The sequence below is a fragment of the Acinonyx jubatus genome, chromosome B1 (assembly GCF_027475565.1).
Source record: "Acinonyx jubatus isolate Ajub_Pintada_27869175 chromosome B1, VMU_Ajub_asm_v1.0, whole genome shotgun sequence".
Lineage (NCBI taxonomy): Eukaryota > Metazoa > Chordata > Mammalia > Carnivora > Felidae > Acinonyx > Acinonyx jubatus.
This window is the reverse complement of record NC_069382.1, coordinates 197,817,468-197,835,237: the sequence shown is the minus strand read 5'-3', so window position 1 is coordinate 197,835,237 and position 17,770 is coordinate 197,817,468. Positions and strand designations below refer to the sequence as shown.

The following is a 17,770-nucleotide window of genomic DNA, read 5'->3' as shown; positions in this document are numbered from 1 at the left end:
AATGGATCACGGAGGAACCGGAAAGGGTGTCGTGGGAGAGGCGGTCACGTCGCACGCGGTGGCCGGGAGCCCGGCTGTGCCGACCGACCGGGCAGCCGTCCCGGTGTCCTCTTACCTTTCTCTTGTTCGTGGGGCAAATGTAGAAGTTGTCGATGACCGTGGTGACACCGGGCTGCAGGGTGAGCTTGGTGTAGGACGTCCCGAAGTCCGAGGACCTGGGGGGACAGGACGACAGACAGGTGTCAGCGAGGTGTCCCTCCAGCTGCAGGTTTATCCAGCCCGCGTGGGCGCAGCGCCCCAAGACAACCTCTCCTCCGGAGCAGGATGCCGCAGGTGACAAGGGAGGAGACTGGGCTCCCGCAGGGTCGCCGAGCACGCGCTCAGGTCTGGGAGCTGGGCGGGGAGTCGGTGAATGCCATCCAGACTCCCCACGGGTCGCCTCCTCCTTGGACTTCCGCAGTGATCTGCCCCGACCCTAAGTCTATCTTGGCCCGCTTGCTACACACGTGTCTCCACGTTCCTCACCGTGTGCTGAGGCCTCACAGGAGCCCGTCTGCTCCTCCGTTTCCCTCTCTGCACCCCGGGCTCCTCCGGGGAGCCACACCCCCCCCCCACCCCCACCCCCACTGACCACGCAGCCCGGAGACTGTGGGTGACAGCAGGCGGTGCCCGGGCTCCGGGAGCTGCTGGAAACCAGGCCCCAAGCCAAGCCCTGCATCGGCCGGCGAGCACCAGCACCACCACCGGCTCCACGCGGGGGACCAGCTGAACCACGGGCCGGCCCCTCCTCGCCTGTGCGCCCACTGTCCTGTCTGTGGAGTGACAGGTGCAGGGGAGAATGTGGCTCCCCACCGCGGCGAGACGGGGAGAGGTCACCAGGGCAATTTCACATCTGTTGCTTGGAAGCAACTGACACATCAGGACGTGGAATCGATTCCATGTCGAAGCTTAAAATCTCCGTGACCCTGAAACCCCATTAAAACGTGCTGCGGGTGGGGGCGCCTAGGGGGCTCAGTCGGTTGAGCGTCCGACTTCGGCTCAGGTCATGATCTCATGGTTTGTGAGTTCAGGCCCCGTGTCGGGCTCTGTGCTGACGGCTCGGAGCCTGGAGCCTGCTTCCGATTCTGTGTCTCCCTCTCTCTCTGCCCGTCCCCTGCCTGCTCTCTGTCTCTCAGAAATAAATAAATGTTAAAACAAAACAAAACAAAAAACCGTGCTGTGATTGTGAAGAAGGCCCGGCTGTGAGCTGGAGGCTCACAGGCCTCAGGGTCACAAGGTCCTTCCCAGACCAGGGCAGAGAGCAATCTCTGCCTCCTGAGTCCCAGGGGAGGCTGGTGGGGGCCAGTCCCCTCCGTGGGGCAGCCAGGAGGGGATCGGCTGAGCCCCTCCCTCCCTGCCCTTGGCCTCCCCGGGGAGGCCCTGCTGGAAGGGTGATTAGAGATGCACTTACTCTCAAAAAATCAGAGAATTGGTTTGCTTTGGGAAGCAGGGAGCCAGGGCCCCAGTAGCAGAGGATTGACCCAGAGACCCAGGAAATGCCAGTCTCCACAGAAACCAAACACCGTGTTTCCAGGCTGGATTCATGGAAACCTCTGAGCCTCATGACCCCTCTGCTCTCCTCCCAGCAAGCTGGGTCTAAGACCTGCCCATTGGCTCTGCCTCCCAGAAACCTTGCCATCCATCCACCCCTTCCCTCCATCCCCGACACACACCTGCCTCCGCCCAGCTGCCTCCCCAGGATCCAGACTCCTCCCCGTCCCCACCCAGGTCACAGGAGCCTGCTGACCCCTGCTCGCCCCAAGGCACCTGCTGGTGTGGGCTGCTGGGGGAGCGGGTCTAGTGAGGCAAGGGGAGGGGGTGCTAAACAGGAAACATAGCAGCAGCCGGTGTGATCCGGGCGGGAATGGGGGGTCAGTGGGACTGCGGTCTCAGAGGGGCAGGGAAGGCCCCTCGGACACGGTGATTTGGGGCAGAGGCAGGCAGGAAGGAAGAGAGTGCTTTGCGCCTGGCTGGGGGAAAGCCATTTGTAGCCGGCTAAGTAATGTCCCCCCAAAATTCACGTCCACCCAGAATCTGTGAATGCGACCTGATTTGCAAACAAGGCCTTTGCAGATGTAATTATGTTGAGGTCAAACTGGAGGAGGGCGGGTCCAGATCCAAGGATTGGTGTCATAAGAAGAGGGGAATCTGGACACACGGACACACAGACACACAGCCGAGGCCAGCAGGAGACAGCCTGAGCAGCGTCTGGCCCACATCGGACCCCACCTCTCCTACTGTGCATGGGGCCTGTCTCTTGCCAGGCCCCACGTATGCAGGGGGAGAGAAGGGAATTCATTGCCGTGGATAAGTCTGGGAAATAGAAAATGACTTGTCTCAGAGCCCAGCTGGTCAGTCGGGGCAGGCCAGAAGCTGGGACGTCAGCAACTGTAAACCTAATGCGGCCTCCTCCTGAAGTCGGTGCAGATCACACGGTCAGTGAGGACAGCGGTCACCGGGATCATCCAAGAATCCGCACCCCCAGGCATACAGCTAGTGTTCAATAAATGCTTACTGGATTCCTGTGGAGGCGCTCTGGTGTCAGAGCTGGAGGCTGTGTGACCTCTGGTGAGCAGGTTGCCCTCTCTGGGCAGCAAGGGTTTCCCAGGGAAACGTGGGGATTAGATGTGATCACGTCCCAGCACGGGCACCGGCCCTCGTGGCTCCACCCCCACGGGCCCTTTCCTCAGCTGCCCCCACGACCCCTGAACCCCTCCGTGCCAGGCCCTCCCCCAGGGTGACCTTCCTCCGCACTCTGCACCCCCACCCCCTCCAAGTCCTCCTCAAGCGCATCTGGGAACGCGGAGCCTGATTATTCCAATCTGCATTTATTCAAATTAAAAATAAAAACCCAGGCTCTGAAACCGGGCAAACAGAACAGGGCAGGCAAGCAGGCGCAGTTGGAAAGTCGCTCTTTGCAAATCGGCTGCTTAATTGCTGAGTGTTTGTACATATTCACTTTTTAAAAAATAATTTAATTGAGCCATTTTCATACTCTATAATTATTTCATTGGCAGGGACGTATGTTTGGCTCCCACCCCTCCCCGTGGTGCAGATGAGCCCCTGTCTCCCTCCCATCTCCCCCCGGAAGGCCACGGCAGGTGCGAAAGGTGGGGCCCGCCTTTGTGGCGGGGGCCCCTGCAGGGGCACGGCCTTGGGTGAGGCCTGGTCTCCGTGAGAGGCGGTTTCTTTATCTTTGAGTGACCGATGCGGGTCTGTAACGGGCTGATGACACAGCGGCAGAGACACCTGCGTGAGATTAGAGAGTGAGGAAAGCGAGCTGGAGGCAGGCTCAGGGTCATGGCCGTGGGGTCCCTGCGGACCTCCCCCTGGTGGAGGGTGCACTTGTGTGTGGACCCAGCTGTGTTCTCTAATGAGCACGATGCTGTGCGTACGTGCTGACGGCTAATCTGCGCAGGCGCACCCCAATGCCCGCCAGTCACTGTCGTGAGAGCGCAGACATCCTCTCCTGCCTCCACATTCCCATCAAGCAGGACGCGCTGCTAATGTGTGGTTCAGCGTTCAAGGGCTCCCGGGAGCGTCTCCCTTGTAACGAAAAAAGAGGGTCCGGGAGCCAGGCCTTGATCTCCCCAGAAACGCTGGCCGTGCAGGGAGGGCAGGGCCACTGCTGGTCGCTGGGTTAAGTTGCTCTGATGTAAAAACTTGCTTCACGTGGATCCCAGCAGCGGATGCTCTGCCCGGTCGGCCGCTCCGGGGTTCCCTGTATGCCGGCTCCCCACCCCCCCCCAACACGGGCCTATGTCTCCATCGCCACCTCTCCTCTTTTCTTTGACCTCGCTAGACCCACCCTGGGCTGAGAGGTTGCTGGAGCTGCACGGGCGCTGGGGACTGGCTCTCGTTCTGCACCGGTCAGGTGGCAGGGCATCCCGAGAAGACCCCTGTGGCCGGTCCAGACAGTCAGAATTACCACCTGCACTTTATACCTGGGGAAACTGAGGCCCAGCTAGGAAAGGGACGTGTCCAGAGTCTTACAGGGGTGCAGAGGCCTCCTTCACGGGCTCTCCCACTGGACGTTAGGGGTACGATCTCGCAGCTGAAGCGGTTCTGAGCTTTGGTCGGATTGCGGCCGTGCACGGCGTCTGTGACTGGGTGATGGGAAGGAACGGACTCTGAGCCGGCTTCACCCAGGGGCCGCTCTGGTTCTCGGCACTGACAGCTCACAGGACCCCTGGCGGGCTTTGATTTGCTGCCGGGTCTCATACACGGACACGGGATCAGCGGAAGAGAATTATGGCAATAAGGGGGGCACTTCCAGGGCTGGTCAAGTCATCCAGAAAAATCCAGGATGTGGCTCGAGATTCTGCATGTGAATTGGGGAGTCGGGGCCCTGCTAGGGGGGTGAGCTGAGGAAGAAAACAGCCCTGGCCCCAGGGGGAGCACAGCATGGTAGGGCGGGGAGCACCCGTGTTCGCCATGGCCGCTGGCGGGATCTGAAGAGCGGGGCCCCTCTGACGGAAGGGCCTGGGGGAGGGGGCGTCCAGGGAAACCACACGCTCAACACGCACTGGATGCCAGGTTCTGGGCGGACACACGGACTCAACTGACACAGGAAGACCATGCGAACGGGAGCATGCCTTCCCACTTTACAGACGGGGAAACCGAGGCTCAGAGAGTATGAAAGGATCGCTTAGCACTTAGCCACACAGTAACTACAGGAAACCCAGACTGTCCGCTGAGTGATGTCCCTGGAGGTGTTCACAGGGCACGGCACCCACTCCACGCGGCTGGACCTTCTGACTCCATTTCTCTTGCAGAGCCTGGCGGCCAACGCTCTCCAACGTGCGGGCAGTTGAACACGGACCGCAGCCCGTCCCACCCAGGAAGCTGCACCTCTGTTGCCCGCGGGTTTTCGCAGCAGCATTAACTCGAGCCCGCTGTGCATCAGCCCGGGCCGTATTCCCAGCCGGCCAAGAGGGAGGCGGGCAGGAGGGGGCTTGAGATTCTCCGCGTCTGAACTCACAGCGAGCAGGGTCCCATGGCCGCACGGGGCCAGAGCCCGCCTCTCCGAGCCTGTCCTCCAAGCTTGTCCCCCAACCAGCGCGTCCACTCGTGGTTCCCAGCCGCCTGCCGCGGCACTGGGGATGCCGTGTGCCCACAGGCGGCAGATCTTTCCGGAATGAAGCTGGGCCGGGCAAGGCCCGCTCCCAGACGCTGCCCCCGCCGCTCTACCAACACCTCAGGGATGGGAGTTGGTGCAGGGCCCGGGAGCCGATGACCCCGCGGGACAGCTCGCGCATCGCTTCTGCTCAAGCTGGCTCCTGGCCACCGCTGTTCGTCACGCCATAAAGGGGACCCATCCTTTCAAGTGAGTCCCTGCATTATCCTTAAAAATCCTGGTGTGAGTGAACGCCCTCAGTTCACGAGGTCCTTTCGACAAACGTCTCCCACGCACCTATTACGTGCAAGCTCTGTGCTGGGCACGGTGCACGGAAGCGGACGGGCAGGGATCTTGGGCAGCAGGCCGTGCCTCCAGGAGATGCTCTGTACCAGCTGCTCAGACCTCGAAATGATGCCACAGCACTGGGTCCCCAGGCACTGCCCCGTGGCCCGGGCCCATCCTCCTGCATGCCGTCCCCCTCAAGACCTCCTCACAGACCTGCGGCAAAGGGGCTAACAGATCCCATGGAGCCATAGAAGGTGCCAGAAGCCTGCACGGAGCTCTGAGGAGGTACGTGTGTGTGCTCTCACAGAAGCCTGTAAGTGTGCCTGTGGGGTCTGGGAGGCCTCGCAGAGAATCTGGGGGGCTGAAAGGGGAAGGACGAGGAAGGGGCACCCGATAAGGGGGAGTGGGGGCTGGCCGTCGGCCCTGAGCGCCGGCTGGGGGAGCTGGGTGCTCCGTGCAGAGGCAAGGAAGGAGTAGAGGCGACAGCGTGGCCGAGGCCCACAGCCTCACACAGCGGAGTCCGGGGGAAGCACCAATAACGCTCTGCAGTCCCCATCCAGGATGGGCCACCTGCGCCCCCAGGGTGAAGACACTCGGGGGCTCAGCTCATCTAATCACATCCCAGCCAGTGGCTCTCAGTGTGCAAACGAGAAACATGAGATACCAAGAGGTGAAGTCATCCGCCGGGGCTCAGAGAGGGCAAAGCCACAGGCTCTATGTGACTCGAGTTCTAAATGACGCCCACACCTTGTACCTCCTTCCTGCTCTATAGAAAGGAAGGGGACATAGGGGACACCATGGGTCTGGCTGGCTTTATTTCTGGAGGGTTTTTTTTTTCCTTTTAAAGTTTATTTATTTTCAGAGAGAGAGAGACAGAGAGAGTACGAGTGGGGGAAGGACAGAGACAGAGAGAGAGAGAGAGAGAGAAAGTCCCAAAAGCAGGCTCTGTGCCACCAGCACAGAGCCTGATGTGAGACTTGAACCCACAAGCCGTGATATGATCTGAGCCGACATCAACAGTCGGACACTTAACCGCCTGAGCCACCCAGGCGCCCCTATTTCTGGAGGTTTTAACACGGCGCAAGGCGGGACCTTTGCAATAGCTCTTTTACCAGCGGAGGAGGGGGCAGTCTTTAGAAGTGGGTTATGGCCATCGGGCTAAATGAGGCCCGTGTCCCTGGACGTGTCCCACGGGCGGGGCTCACCCGGCACACATTCCTGCTTTTACAGCCGTTCTGCAAGCCCTCAGCTGGGCACATGTCCGAAGGCCGAGGCGGGTGAGCGAGCCGGCCTAGCCCAGGCCGCAGGCTGGGAGAAGGCGGGGCCATCCGTGGCTGCAGGTGCAGGGGTGGGAGGTGTCAACTGCCTGGAAATCTCACAGGTGCAGGCAGAGGCCACCGCTGTAGCTGACCCCAGGTGTGGCTCACGGACCAGCAACCCAGGGACCAGACAGGACATCGCTGCGTCTTCAAGGTTAATTGAGGAAGTTGTTTCCGATGGGGCACTGGAGGGGCCTGGCTGGGTTTATGCCCGGGGGGAGGTGACGGTCTGATAGTCATGACCTGGTGGGCGTGTGGAGGGGCTGGTGGGGGGTGGTGGGCAGCGTGGGTCGCTCTGCATTTTGTCGGGACTGCCACAGGAGCACCTCGTATGAACGGGACAGGGTTGTCACTGGCCAGGAGCAGCCCTGCCCAAGGCCAGCCCTTCCTGCCAGTGCCCAGGGTGAAGCACACTGATGCATGCACTCCCCCAGGGAAGCGGCCGATTTGGGAGCGGGCCAAGCCCCTTTGAGGTCCAAAACTGTCATTTCAGACAGAAAACACCCAAACAGAATAAGACACACAATACCATGGAAAGACGTTGCTGCAGAACAGACAGTGTGGCCCCGAGGAGCCGTCCAGCCAGCAGCCGCCTTGTCCTGGAACGGGGTCAGTGGGGCCACGGTGAGAAAGCCCCAGCACGGTGGGGCTTACGCGAGCTGCTACGCCAGAGGTCCGGGCTTGGCTCTGGGGCTGGGCCAGGTTAGGCTACCCTTCTCACCTGAGTCTACCCTTTGGAAAATTCCAGAAGTTCACCAATCCACTTACAGTAACATTTCCCTCTTGATAGGCCTACACATCCTCCACTCTTCTCGGAATCATTTAAAGATAAGAGGACAATCTGGGGCGCATTGGTTAAGCGTCCGACTTCGGCTCAGGTCACGATCTCACGGTCTGTGAGTTCGAGCCCCACGTCGGGCTCTGTGCTGACAGCTCGGAGCCTGGAGCCCGCTTCGTATTCTGTGTCTCCCTCTCTCTCTGCTGCACCTCCGCTCCCTAGTGTTCTCTCTCTCTCTCTCTCTCTCTCTCTCTCTCTCTCTCTCTCAAAAATAAATAAACACACACAAAAAAGAAGATCCTGCTTCAACCATCGACTGGGCCCCTTCATCCCTCCATGCCCGTCCAGCCCTTGTCCGCATGTGATTATATTTACAGTATCGCAATTTCAGCATGCACACGACATTCGTTCTGATTTTAGCACGAGATGGTTGGCATTTCTGTTGGCCGTGTGGCATTTCCATCCAGGCCACGCAGCATTGCTGATGGGTCTTTCATTAGCCTGAACCTACGTTAGGCATTTCTACAAGCACTGAGTGATGCCCTGTGCTGTGCACCTTGGAAATGCACTTGTTCCCTGTGTACTGCCGTCCCCAGCCCTTCTGCCCTTCATAAACAACATCTTCACTACTTTAACCTCTGCTGGATTGTTCCCCAGGGTTACATCCCAAGAGCGGTGCTCTTCTGTGAAGTTCTGAGCTTCTGTGGCTCTTAAAAAATGTGTTTTTGGACCTGAGAACATCATACGACTCAATACCTTAAAAATGAGGGTCCTCACTTATTCTTAGGGGGTCCTGGCACAGAATGACAACACTTTTCTATGCCAATCCATCCGATTATAGAATCTGATGCCTCTACATTGAGTTTTCGAATGACTGGTGAGTATACCCAGTGTCTGCCACAGGCAGCCTGAATGACACATTAAGCATCAGCGGATGAGATCCGGGCGTTCTGGAAGCGAATTCCATTTCTGAATGCTACGAGGAATATTTTAATACAAAGTACAGAAATGAAGTAAGAAATAGACACAACACTCTCCATTTCAGTGAACGTCAAGGAATTTTGTAAGTCATGAAACTGGGGATATTGGGTTGAAAAACAAATTTTTATGGCAAAAAGTTCCTGGAAGGTAAACGAAGGCTGCTTCGATGGCAAAACTGAATAGCTGAACCCAGGGGCCAACAGACATCCGTTTCCAGACTGGGTCCCTGAAGACCCCTCTCTGGGCTGGGAGGGCTGACAGAGGGCCGGGAGGGCTGACGGTTGACAGACCGGGGCTAGCAGAACGCCTCCACCCTTGTCCGATTTTGGACCTCGGACAAGTCCGTCTCTATGTGAGACTGAAGTCGTCTGTGTTATCAGATGAGATAATAGGAATGGTGACAATAACTCATCATTCCTGAGGAAGGGCGGGTAGCACCCCTACGCGGTAAGGAAGGGTGGATAGCATCCCCACGAGGTAAGGACGAGGAGGAGACGAGACATAGAGCACGGAAGGAACAGAGGAGCTGAGTGTGGCCGCAGAGCCCGGCCCAGCCCCCAGCCCGTGAGCTCTGTGCCACCCCACGCGGCCCCCAGTCCTCGCCAGCAGCCGAGGATGGTGCAAGACGAGAGAGGCATCTCCAACCTGCACTCGCAACTCCAGCAGCGAGCAGGGTGCAGGGGGAGCAGGGACCCGCTGGAGAAGACCGAGGCTTCCTGTGAATCGGGAATTGTCTCCTCGAGGGCCGAGGGCTAGGGAGGGGCGTCTCCCGTCCCTTCCGGAAGCAGCTTCTTCCACATTCTGGGGCTCCTGGGGGGCCTGGCAGCATCATGTGCACCCGGGGACGGGCCTCCCAGCCAGCAGGAAGCTCTCTGGGCCCACATCACCCGTGTTCTCCAGCTGATCACACCTGCGGAGGGTGCTGGCCAGAGGCCCCCGTTCTCCAACCGGAGCGAGTTTCCTCTCCCCCACCAAACGATGCGAGTCTCCCTCCGGACGACCCCCACTGGGTCCCCACACCCTCGGGATGAATGCAGAGTCCCCGACAGCAGCAGACCAGTGGGAAGGCTGAGGAAGGCACACGGGGAGGGGTGTGTCAGCCCCCTGTCCGCACAGGGGGGAGGCAGGGCTGGGAAGAGAGCCAAGGTGAACTCAGGGCAGAGCCTCAAGAGGTGAAGGCACACATCGCCTGCTGGCCTCCCACCCTGCCACGCGGTCTCTTCGTCTGCACGCCTACGGCTGCCGGGACACCTGCCCCCACCGTGATGGACTTCCCATGACGCCCCTGACAGCCCCTCACAGGCCAGCACTGTGTCCGACCCGCTCTCCGGCCAGCCCCTCGCCCGAGGCCTGCGTGAAGCAGGGACCAGTGAATGCGGCTGAGTGAGTGCACAGACCAACCAACCACCCAGGCCTCACCCACACGCTGCTAGCCCTACGCAGGCTCTCGGCACTTGACCTCACTGTGGGAGCCAAGTGGGCCCTGAGGCCTCTCGGCAACCCCCCCCACCCCCCCACCCCCACCTCTCCCATGAAAAGGACATCGGCCCAGAGAAGGGCAGTCACTTCCTCAAAGTCACACAGCGGCCGAAGGGCCCAGGGAGCCACTTTGACTGAGATCTCCTGGCCCCGAGCAGAGCTTTTCTGTCCAGGAGACTCGCTGGAGGGCAGAGGTCACGACCCCTTCTCCCTCCTCCAACCTAGAAAATGAAACAGAACCAGACCCCTTATACCATGCAGTGCCAAAGACGTCTTGGAAACTCATCAGGAGACTGAAAACAGTACATAAAGGCTCATGCCTACAGGATGCGGGCCCTTTGCAGCAGTAGCCGCGTCTGTCTGTACCCACGAGGAGCCGGCAGGACAGACAGCCAGCCACACCCCTTCTTCCAGCTTATGGCGGAGGCAGCTCCGTGGCCACCTGGTCAACCCCGCCAGCCCACCGCACCAGGCGCCCCCGGGAGAGAACGGGCCGGGGGCCGAGGCCTTGGCTCTCCGAGGGTCCGCGGCGGACCCCCGGGGAGCTCTCCAGCCCCCTCCAGAGCCCCTTCTAGGCCAAGCAGGTGGCAAGCCCCGTGCCCAGCCCACCTCCTACAAGATGCCCCCACGCCTACAGCATTATTCCAAGTCTGCCGCGTGGTCAGGTGGAGGGGGTGTGGTTACAGGTTGAAACCACCGATGGCATGACCTTGAGCCGCTCGCTTGCCTTCTAGACCTCAGCTGTCCCTTCTGTACAGTGGGGACACACCTTCCACCCAGGGCCATCCAAGCGCTAACCGAAATGACAGACACGAATGAGCATCCCAGCATGGCGTCTGGCCCAGAGCGCCCCGACCGCCTCCCTCCTCCTTCCCCTCCGCGAAGCAGAAGGTGCTCGGCGGCTGTGCGAGGTTGGCCCAGTGGGTCTGGGCTGTGCGCACCCTCCGGAGAAAGGTTAGGCCCTTGACTGGCCCCTGGAAGGTCCCACCTGGGAAAGGTGGCTTTGCCGGCCCGAGGCCTCCGGCCAGCCAGCCAGTGCGTGCTAACGATGCGATTACGGTAGGGGTCTTGGGTCAGGCAGTATGGCTTTACTTCTGGAGGGGCTGGAGACGGCCACGGGGCTACATGGCCAGCCTCCGTAAAAGCCCTGGCACCCAAGCTCCCCTGCTTCTCAGTACTTCCTAGGTGTCGTCACATGTCATTCATTGCTTGAAGAGCTCAGCATGTCCCGGTGGCCCAGGCAATGCGGCCCACGCGTGGAGCCCATCTCTGGGCCTTTGCAGACAGGGACCGACTCCCCACTGCATCCCAGGCTCTGTTCAAATATCCATCACCGAGGAGGGCGTCCTGGGCCACCCACGCCCAGCTCTCTGCCCCTTAAGCCTGACTTCCAGCCGCACCATCGGTGCTCCCTGACGTCGTACGCGTATTTTGTCGATTTACCGCCTGGCTTCCCATCGAGAACATCAGCTCCTGGGAAGAGGGTGCTGGTATCGGTTACCCTCCACCCTGGGGAGCTGCACCACCTCCCCGCCCTGAAGACCCCACCTCTGGCAACTCCCTGCACTTCTGTGCCAGGTGAGGGCCAAGGTCAAGTTTCCTAAGGAAAGCCCCCTTGTGCCCTGTGCCTTCTGAAAGTCCTCTCCTCCCCACGCCCTGTGCAGCACCCTGGGCGTGGCGTGGTCCGGGCACCTGGGCTGTGAGCCAACCCCTGCAGCACCGTGGACGCGGCAAGACGCGGCCCCCACCCCTGTGCCCCCCGCCCCCCGCCCGAGCAGACAGTCGGTGAAAGTCTGTCACGAAACGACCCAGCGAGGCCCAAACCGTTTCTGCAACGGCACCGACAACAGCAAACACGTGGCAGGGAGCCGCCCGCAGCCCCAGCTTCCTGATGCGGTCTCTGGGTTCGGGCCGTCGCCCCGCCTGCACCCCACGAGCTCCCCGCAATAACTTCGTGCGCCTTGCTCTCCGGGCAGGAAAACCGAAGCAAGTGGAAGTTGGCAGGATATGCTCTCCAATGCTCAAGACTCCCCTTAGAGGGCTAAATAGTGACCAGATGCCTTAAAGCAGGGGACAGTCATGCGTCCCCGAGGCGGCGCACCAGTTAGCGGGCTCGCAGAACTGACTGCTCCCACCACAGGTCCGAGGGGCCGCGGGAGGCGGGCTGGGGGCGCTGCCGAGCGCCGGGTCCTGCCGCGATCCCCTCCTCGGGAGCGTGTGGCGGTCGGTCCCCATCCCACAGGCAGGGCCTGCCTCCCCCTCCCCTGTGTCACGGCGTCCCAGGCACACAGTGCTGCCGGTTTCTGCCTCGAACCGGCCCCGGGGACGCACGTGTCCTGGCTCCCCGAACTCCGGGCCACGCGAAGCCGTGTTCCCCCTCCTGGGGGCGGTTCCGCCATCCCAGCGGGGGAGGGGGGTCCTGCCGGTCGCTGGCCTGGTGGCTGCGACCGGACTCCCCCACGCCTGTGGCAGAAGCGTTTTTACAAGTCACGTAACAACCGCCTCTAGCACGGGTCCTATTTTTCCAACTTGTGCTCCCCACCGGGAAAACAGGATCCCGTGTCAGACACTGGGAAGCCAAAGCTCAGAGAGGTCCAGTGACTTGCTGAGAAGGCCCCAGCAAGGAGGTGAAGGGGCAGGTGGGCCCAGGTCTATAGATCCCACAGCCCGCGACCTTCCCGGTCTGTCTGCCCCAGCAAGGAGGTGAAGGGGCAGGTGGGCCCAGGTCTATAGATCCCACAGCCCGCGACCTCCCCGGTCTGTCTGCACGGGAAGCCTGGTTCTGGTCCTCGGCGTGGCTTCTGGGCCCAGGGGCGGTGCCAGGGGACTCTCCCACACCCTCTCGCCTCGCCTCGCCTGCAGCCCTTGCAGGGGCCGGAGAACCCTCGGTGGGACAGCTCCCGTGTGGGAAAAACGACTCCACCCCCAAGCTGGGGTTCTGGCCTTACAGAGATGTGGGGTCCCACACTTCCACTGGGGCTCCCAGAAGGACAGCCACACCCGCGTGAGTGCCCGTTGGTAGAGGACGGGGTCTTCTCCTCCGTGGGAGCGTGGAAGAGGCTAGCGACCACAGGCCTGAGTGGGACACGGAGGGGATGGGGGAGGGGGAGGGGAGGTCCTGCCCTTGGAAAGCCAGGGGGGCAGGTACGAAGATACCGGCAGAGGTGGGGTCTGATCCTGTGGATCCCCACTCTAGACCAGTGAGGGGCACCTTGTGGTATTCTAGGCTTGTTTCTGGCTGACCCCGCCCCCAGCCCTCTAGGGGCCCTTCCCACCCACTTCCCTCCACGAGTCTCCGTCCATCCATCCATCCGACCCTATTTCTGTCCACCGCCCACGCATCTGTCCATCCATCCGTCCATCCATTCATTCTTCCTTCTTTCCGTCCAACTCATATGCCGCACATTCCTGGGCACCTGCTGGGTGCCTGGCCCCGGGCTGGGCGCTGAGATGGGGTAACAGTGATGCTTCGGGGAGGCTCCAGCACCAGGAGCACAGGGGACGTTTGATGAGTGACTGACTGAGCCTTTCGGACGCCCTCTCAACTGCCCTGCCGGTGCATGCCATCACGTCTCCTGGATCCCAGGGCCCGCTACTGGGTTGATTCCAGAATGTGACTCAACTTCTATTTTAAAAACACCAGGATGGCACCGTGCTGTCCTTCACAGGAAGCATGTAAATGAATCCTCCACGGGAGGACCCTGTGTGTGTTCCCACAACAACCTTGCAAGGACCTGCTAATGGTGAACATGAACCGTTCGGGCCCCAGGGTGATGTCAGTATCCGTTTCCCTCCCCACGGAGGGGTATTCTTCCTGAGGACAGATTCTCAGCTGGAACCGGGCCAAGCCAAAGCTTGTCTGGATTTTCTGCGTCTGGGCATCCGGGGGTGCGGCCGACAGCTAAAGCCGGAGTTCCGGACAGAATGAAGGAAGGCTCAACTTTGCAACAACATGAAGAAACAGGCTGTTCGGGCTTTGGCCCAGCCCCCCGGAGCACTGGCAGGCCTCCGTGCGCACCTGCAGCCACGGTTACCGCGGTCCATCCCTTGGTCCCTCTGGGCGCGGACCTCTGGCTCTCTCTTTTTTTTTTTTAATGTTTATTTTTGAGACAGAGAGAGACAAAGCATGAACGGGGGAGGGTCAGAGAGAGAGGGAGACACAGAATCTGAAACAGGCTCCAGGCTCCGAGCGGTCAGCACAGAGCCCGACGTGGGGCTCGAACTCACGGACCGCGAGACTGTGACCTGGGCCAAAGTCGGCCGCTTAACCGACTGAGCCACCCAGGCGCCCCACCTCCGGCTCTCTTTACGCACCTCTAACTCTGTCTCTGTCTCTTTCTGTGTTGGTGTCTCTGCGTGTGTCCTTTCGTCACCTAAGTCTCTGAGAGTCCGTCCAGTGGCAGCTCTGAACGGTCTCTCTTGGGTCCATCTGTCTCTCTCCACGTGTCTGATTTTCTGTGTGAGCGATCCTGTCCTTCATCCACCCCCTCCCACCTTCCCCATTCCCTTTCTCCTGAGATCATCTCAAGAGTAGATGACCCATGATAGAAAGTTCTGGGGACAGGGTGTGGCCATCCCTCCTAAGCCACAGGGAAAGGAGGGGACCTGGCTCTGGCTTCACCCCTTCCTGGTGGGTAACCAGATGCCAGGGCTCCTGATCCAGGGAGCTGATGCCGTGGAGGGACAGTCAGATGATAAATGAATAGAAGAAACGTATATTGTCAGGGAGTGCAATGAATCGCAGAATAAGGAGCAAAATGGGGGTGGGGGGACACTGCTATTCCAGGCAGAGCGGCAAGATGCTCTCCCAGTGAGGTGACATTTGAACAGAGACTGAAACACACTGGGGAGTCAGTCCATGTGGGTGTCCAGAAACAAGAACAGCACATGCAAAGGCCCTGAGGTAGGACACCCAAGCTGCCTTTCCTGGGCAGGATGTTTATAGAACAGAACGCGGCTCCTCCCCAGCTTCCCCGCTCAGGGCCACTGGCTTCCAGCGATCTGGAATCGGACCGTTATCATGAAGCTAGGACGCTCAGCTCTCCACTTCAGCCGGTCTGGCCAACTTGGTGACTGGCAGGGCCAGGGGCCTTCCTGGGAGAAGGCAGCAGGAGGATGCCACACACACTCAGGAGCTGCTGACAGCTGGGGAGGGCAGGGGTAGCTGTCCTGTCTCGGGGCCTCAAGCAGGACTCTCCCAGACAGGACTCGGGAACGTTCAGTAGGGACGGCCTTGGCCTCCTTCCATCAGCTCAGGCTCCCCTGACATTCCCACACTGTGGCCGCAGGGGAACAGAAGGCCTTTTTGTCCACATCCGTTTCAGTCTGGGGCTGTGGCCACGGCAAGGCCGCGAAGCCATCCAGCCGCTGGCGGAAGCCCCACATTGTGAGACATCTGTGCGCTCGCTTCAAACCGCGCGCCCACGCTAATAAGGCAAATAAACACGGCATTTAAAGATCAGAGGCAGCACCACCGCAGCCTATTAAATTAAATTCACCGTCAAGGGTGAGAGAGAAGATAAACTGGGATTATGCTAGTCATGGCAATTCAAAGAAAGAAAGAAAGAAAGAAAGAAAGAAAGAAAGAAAGAAAGGAACATTTAGAGAGAGCCGTGATTTCACAGTCCCTGAAGCGGTGGTTCGGGAGGGCAGCTCGGCTCCCAGGGCTGGGCCCTCTTCCTGGGACAAAGCCTGTCCCCTGGGCCACACCCACCAGGCAAGGAGCCGCACAGGACCGCATAGAACCACGTAGAACTTTCTCTCTGGCGCCCAGTGGGGCCACTGTCAGGAAGGCAGGCACGGCTTCCCTGGCCTCCCCACGATGCCGGTCCTCGATCAGGCCTCCCCAGCCCCCTCTTCTTCCTGGGGCTCACCCCAGGTCTTTTTTTTTAATATAAATTTGTTTTAATTTTTGTCAGCATTTATTTACTTTTGACAGACAGTGAGAGACAGAGCATGAGCAGGGGAGGGGCAGAGAGAGAGGGAGACACAGAATCCTGAGCAGGCTCCAGGCTCCGAGCCGTCAGCCCAGAGCCCGACGCGGGGCTCGAAGCCACGATCCGTGAGATCCTGACCTGAGCTGAAGTCGGACACTTAACCTAGCCACCCAGCTGTCCCTCACCCCAGGTCTTTGTAGTTTCCCTCTTCCCACCTGGGAAATGGGTAGGGCAGGAAGCCCTCAGGGTCGCTCAAGGTCCCCCCGTTTGTGCAGTAAGAATGGACTTGAAAATGTTTTCCGTGCCCTGCCAGCCAGTCTCCCGCCCCCACCCCCCCACACACCCGTCCCCTGCCCCCTACTCTGCTCTGAGCCACGGGAGCCGGACCCCACAGGCCGCCTGTCCCAGGCCATCCGATGTCCTGCTGGGCTCTGCTGTGGCAGGCTCCGTGGGGGCTGGAGGAGGGGGAGAGAGAGAGAGAGAGAGAGAGAGGGAGAGAGAGAGGGTGGGGGAGAAGCTGGGGTACTTCTCCCTCTCCCTTCTGCTTCCTGTCCTGTCTCCAGCAGAAACCGAGTCGTCTCCCAGGCTCCAGCTCCTATCCAGCAGGCCCACCCCGACCCCGGCTCCTGCTGGGGGGCCTGGACCCCGAGCTGCAGGAAAGCCACCAATCCCTTCACCCCTTGGCTCTAGAGGCGGCAGTGAGGCCCTGAAGTCCGAATCCCTGGGATCAGGGTGCCTGGGAGGGCCCCTCGGCCTCACCCATCACTGCGCCGTGCTGACTTCCTGGCTGGGCTTTGACATCTGTTGCCCCCAAAGACAGGAACAGTGACCAACAACGTGTTATCGTATGGGTTCAGTGTGCTCACCGCAGCCCCTGGGTCCTTTGCCGCCCACACGAGTCTCTTCCCCAGGACACAGCTTCCCAATGACTCACTTCTCACCAGCCCAACTGATGTCAGCCCTTTCTTCCTTTTCAATGCTGTCTTCTTTCTACAATGTTCTCTGTCCTTTTTTTTTTTTTTTTTTTTTTTTTTATCAGTATTGAGTTTAAATCCGATCCTTTGGGCCTCTCCTCAGAGCTCAGATGCACAGGACAGCCCATTTTTTTCATGCAATGAAAATAGCTTTGTTGTTTTATTATATAAATCACATTTGTGTGCCGGAGAAACCCGAGCGATGGGTACATATACAACAAAGGAAGCGTAAAGAGTGTGAAATCCCACCACGCTGATGTTCTCACTCTTGTAGGTGCGTCAGTGAGGGGCGATGGTGACTCCCCTTATGCGCCCCTCCCTCCCCCTCCCTGCTTCTTTTCTACAAGTTTTACAAAATTCAGTCGCCCCTCCTGACCTCCACTCACAAAGCTTCCCTCCATCCACGTCCAGACAACCAACCCCCAACCAGACATCGCAGCGAGAATGCTTTCAGACTGTTCTCTGAGCTCACGTACACGCACACACACAGAGAGACCTCTGCACAGTAGTCTTATTTTTCCTATTGGTTTGTTTTGTTTCATATTAAGCAAGGTATTATTTCTTACCCTCCATCTTGCTTTTCTCACTTAATCCAATGTATCTCAACAAAGTGGGTGTAGAAGGAAGGTTCCTCAACGTAACAAAGGCCACACAGGACAAGTCCACAGCTAACACCACCCCCCGTGGTGAAACGCTGAAAGCTTTTCCTCCAAGATCAGGGACAAGACAAGAATGCCCAGTCTCAACACTGTTTTTCAACTTAGTATTGGAAATCGTAGCCATAGCAATTAGGCAAGATAAAGAAATAAAAGGCATCCAGGTTGGAAAAGAAGAAATAAACCTTTTGCTGTCCACAGAGA

The 17,770-nt window shown here is 59.4% G+C and overlaps 1 protein-coding gene across 1 annotated transcript in view; it reads right to left on the bottom strand.

The window, feature by feature from the left end:
- The window catches only part of SORCS2 (sortilin related VPS10 domain containing receptor 2), a 452,598-nt gene that overhangs the window by 174,404 nt on the left and 260,424 nt on the right, over positions 1-17,770 (bottom strand). The window contains exon 3 of the mRNA XM_053217627.1: positions 116-215. Coding sequence (XP_053073602.1) covers positions 116-215 — 100 coding nt within the window. The remainder of the gene's footprint in view (positions 1-115; positions 216-17,770) is intronic.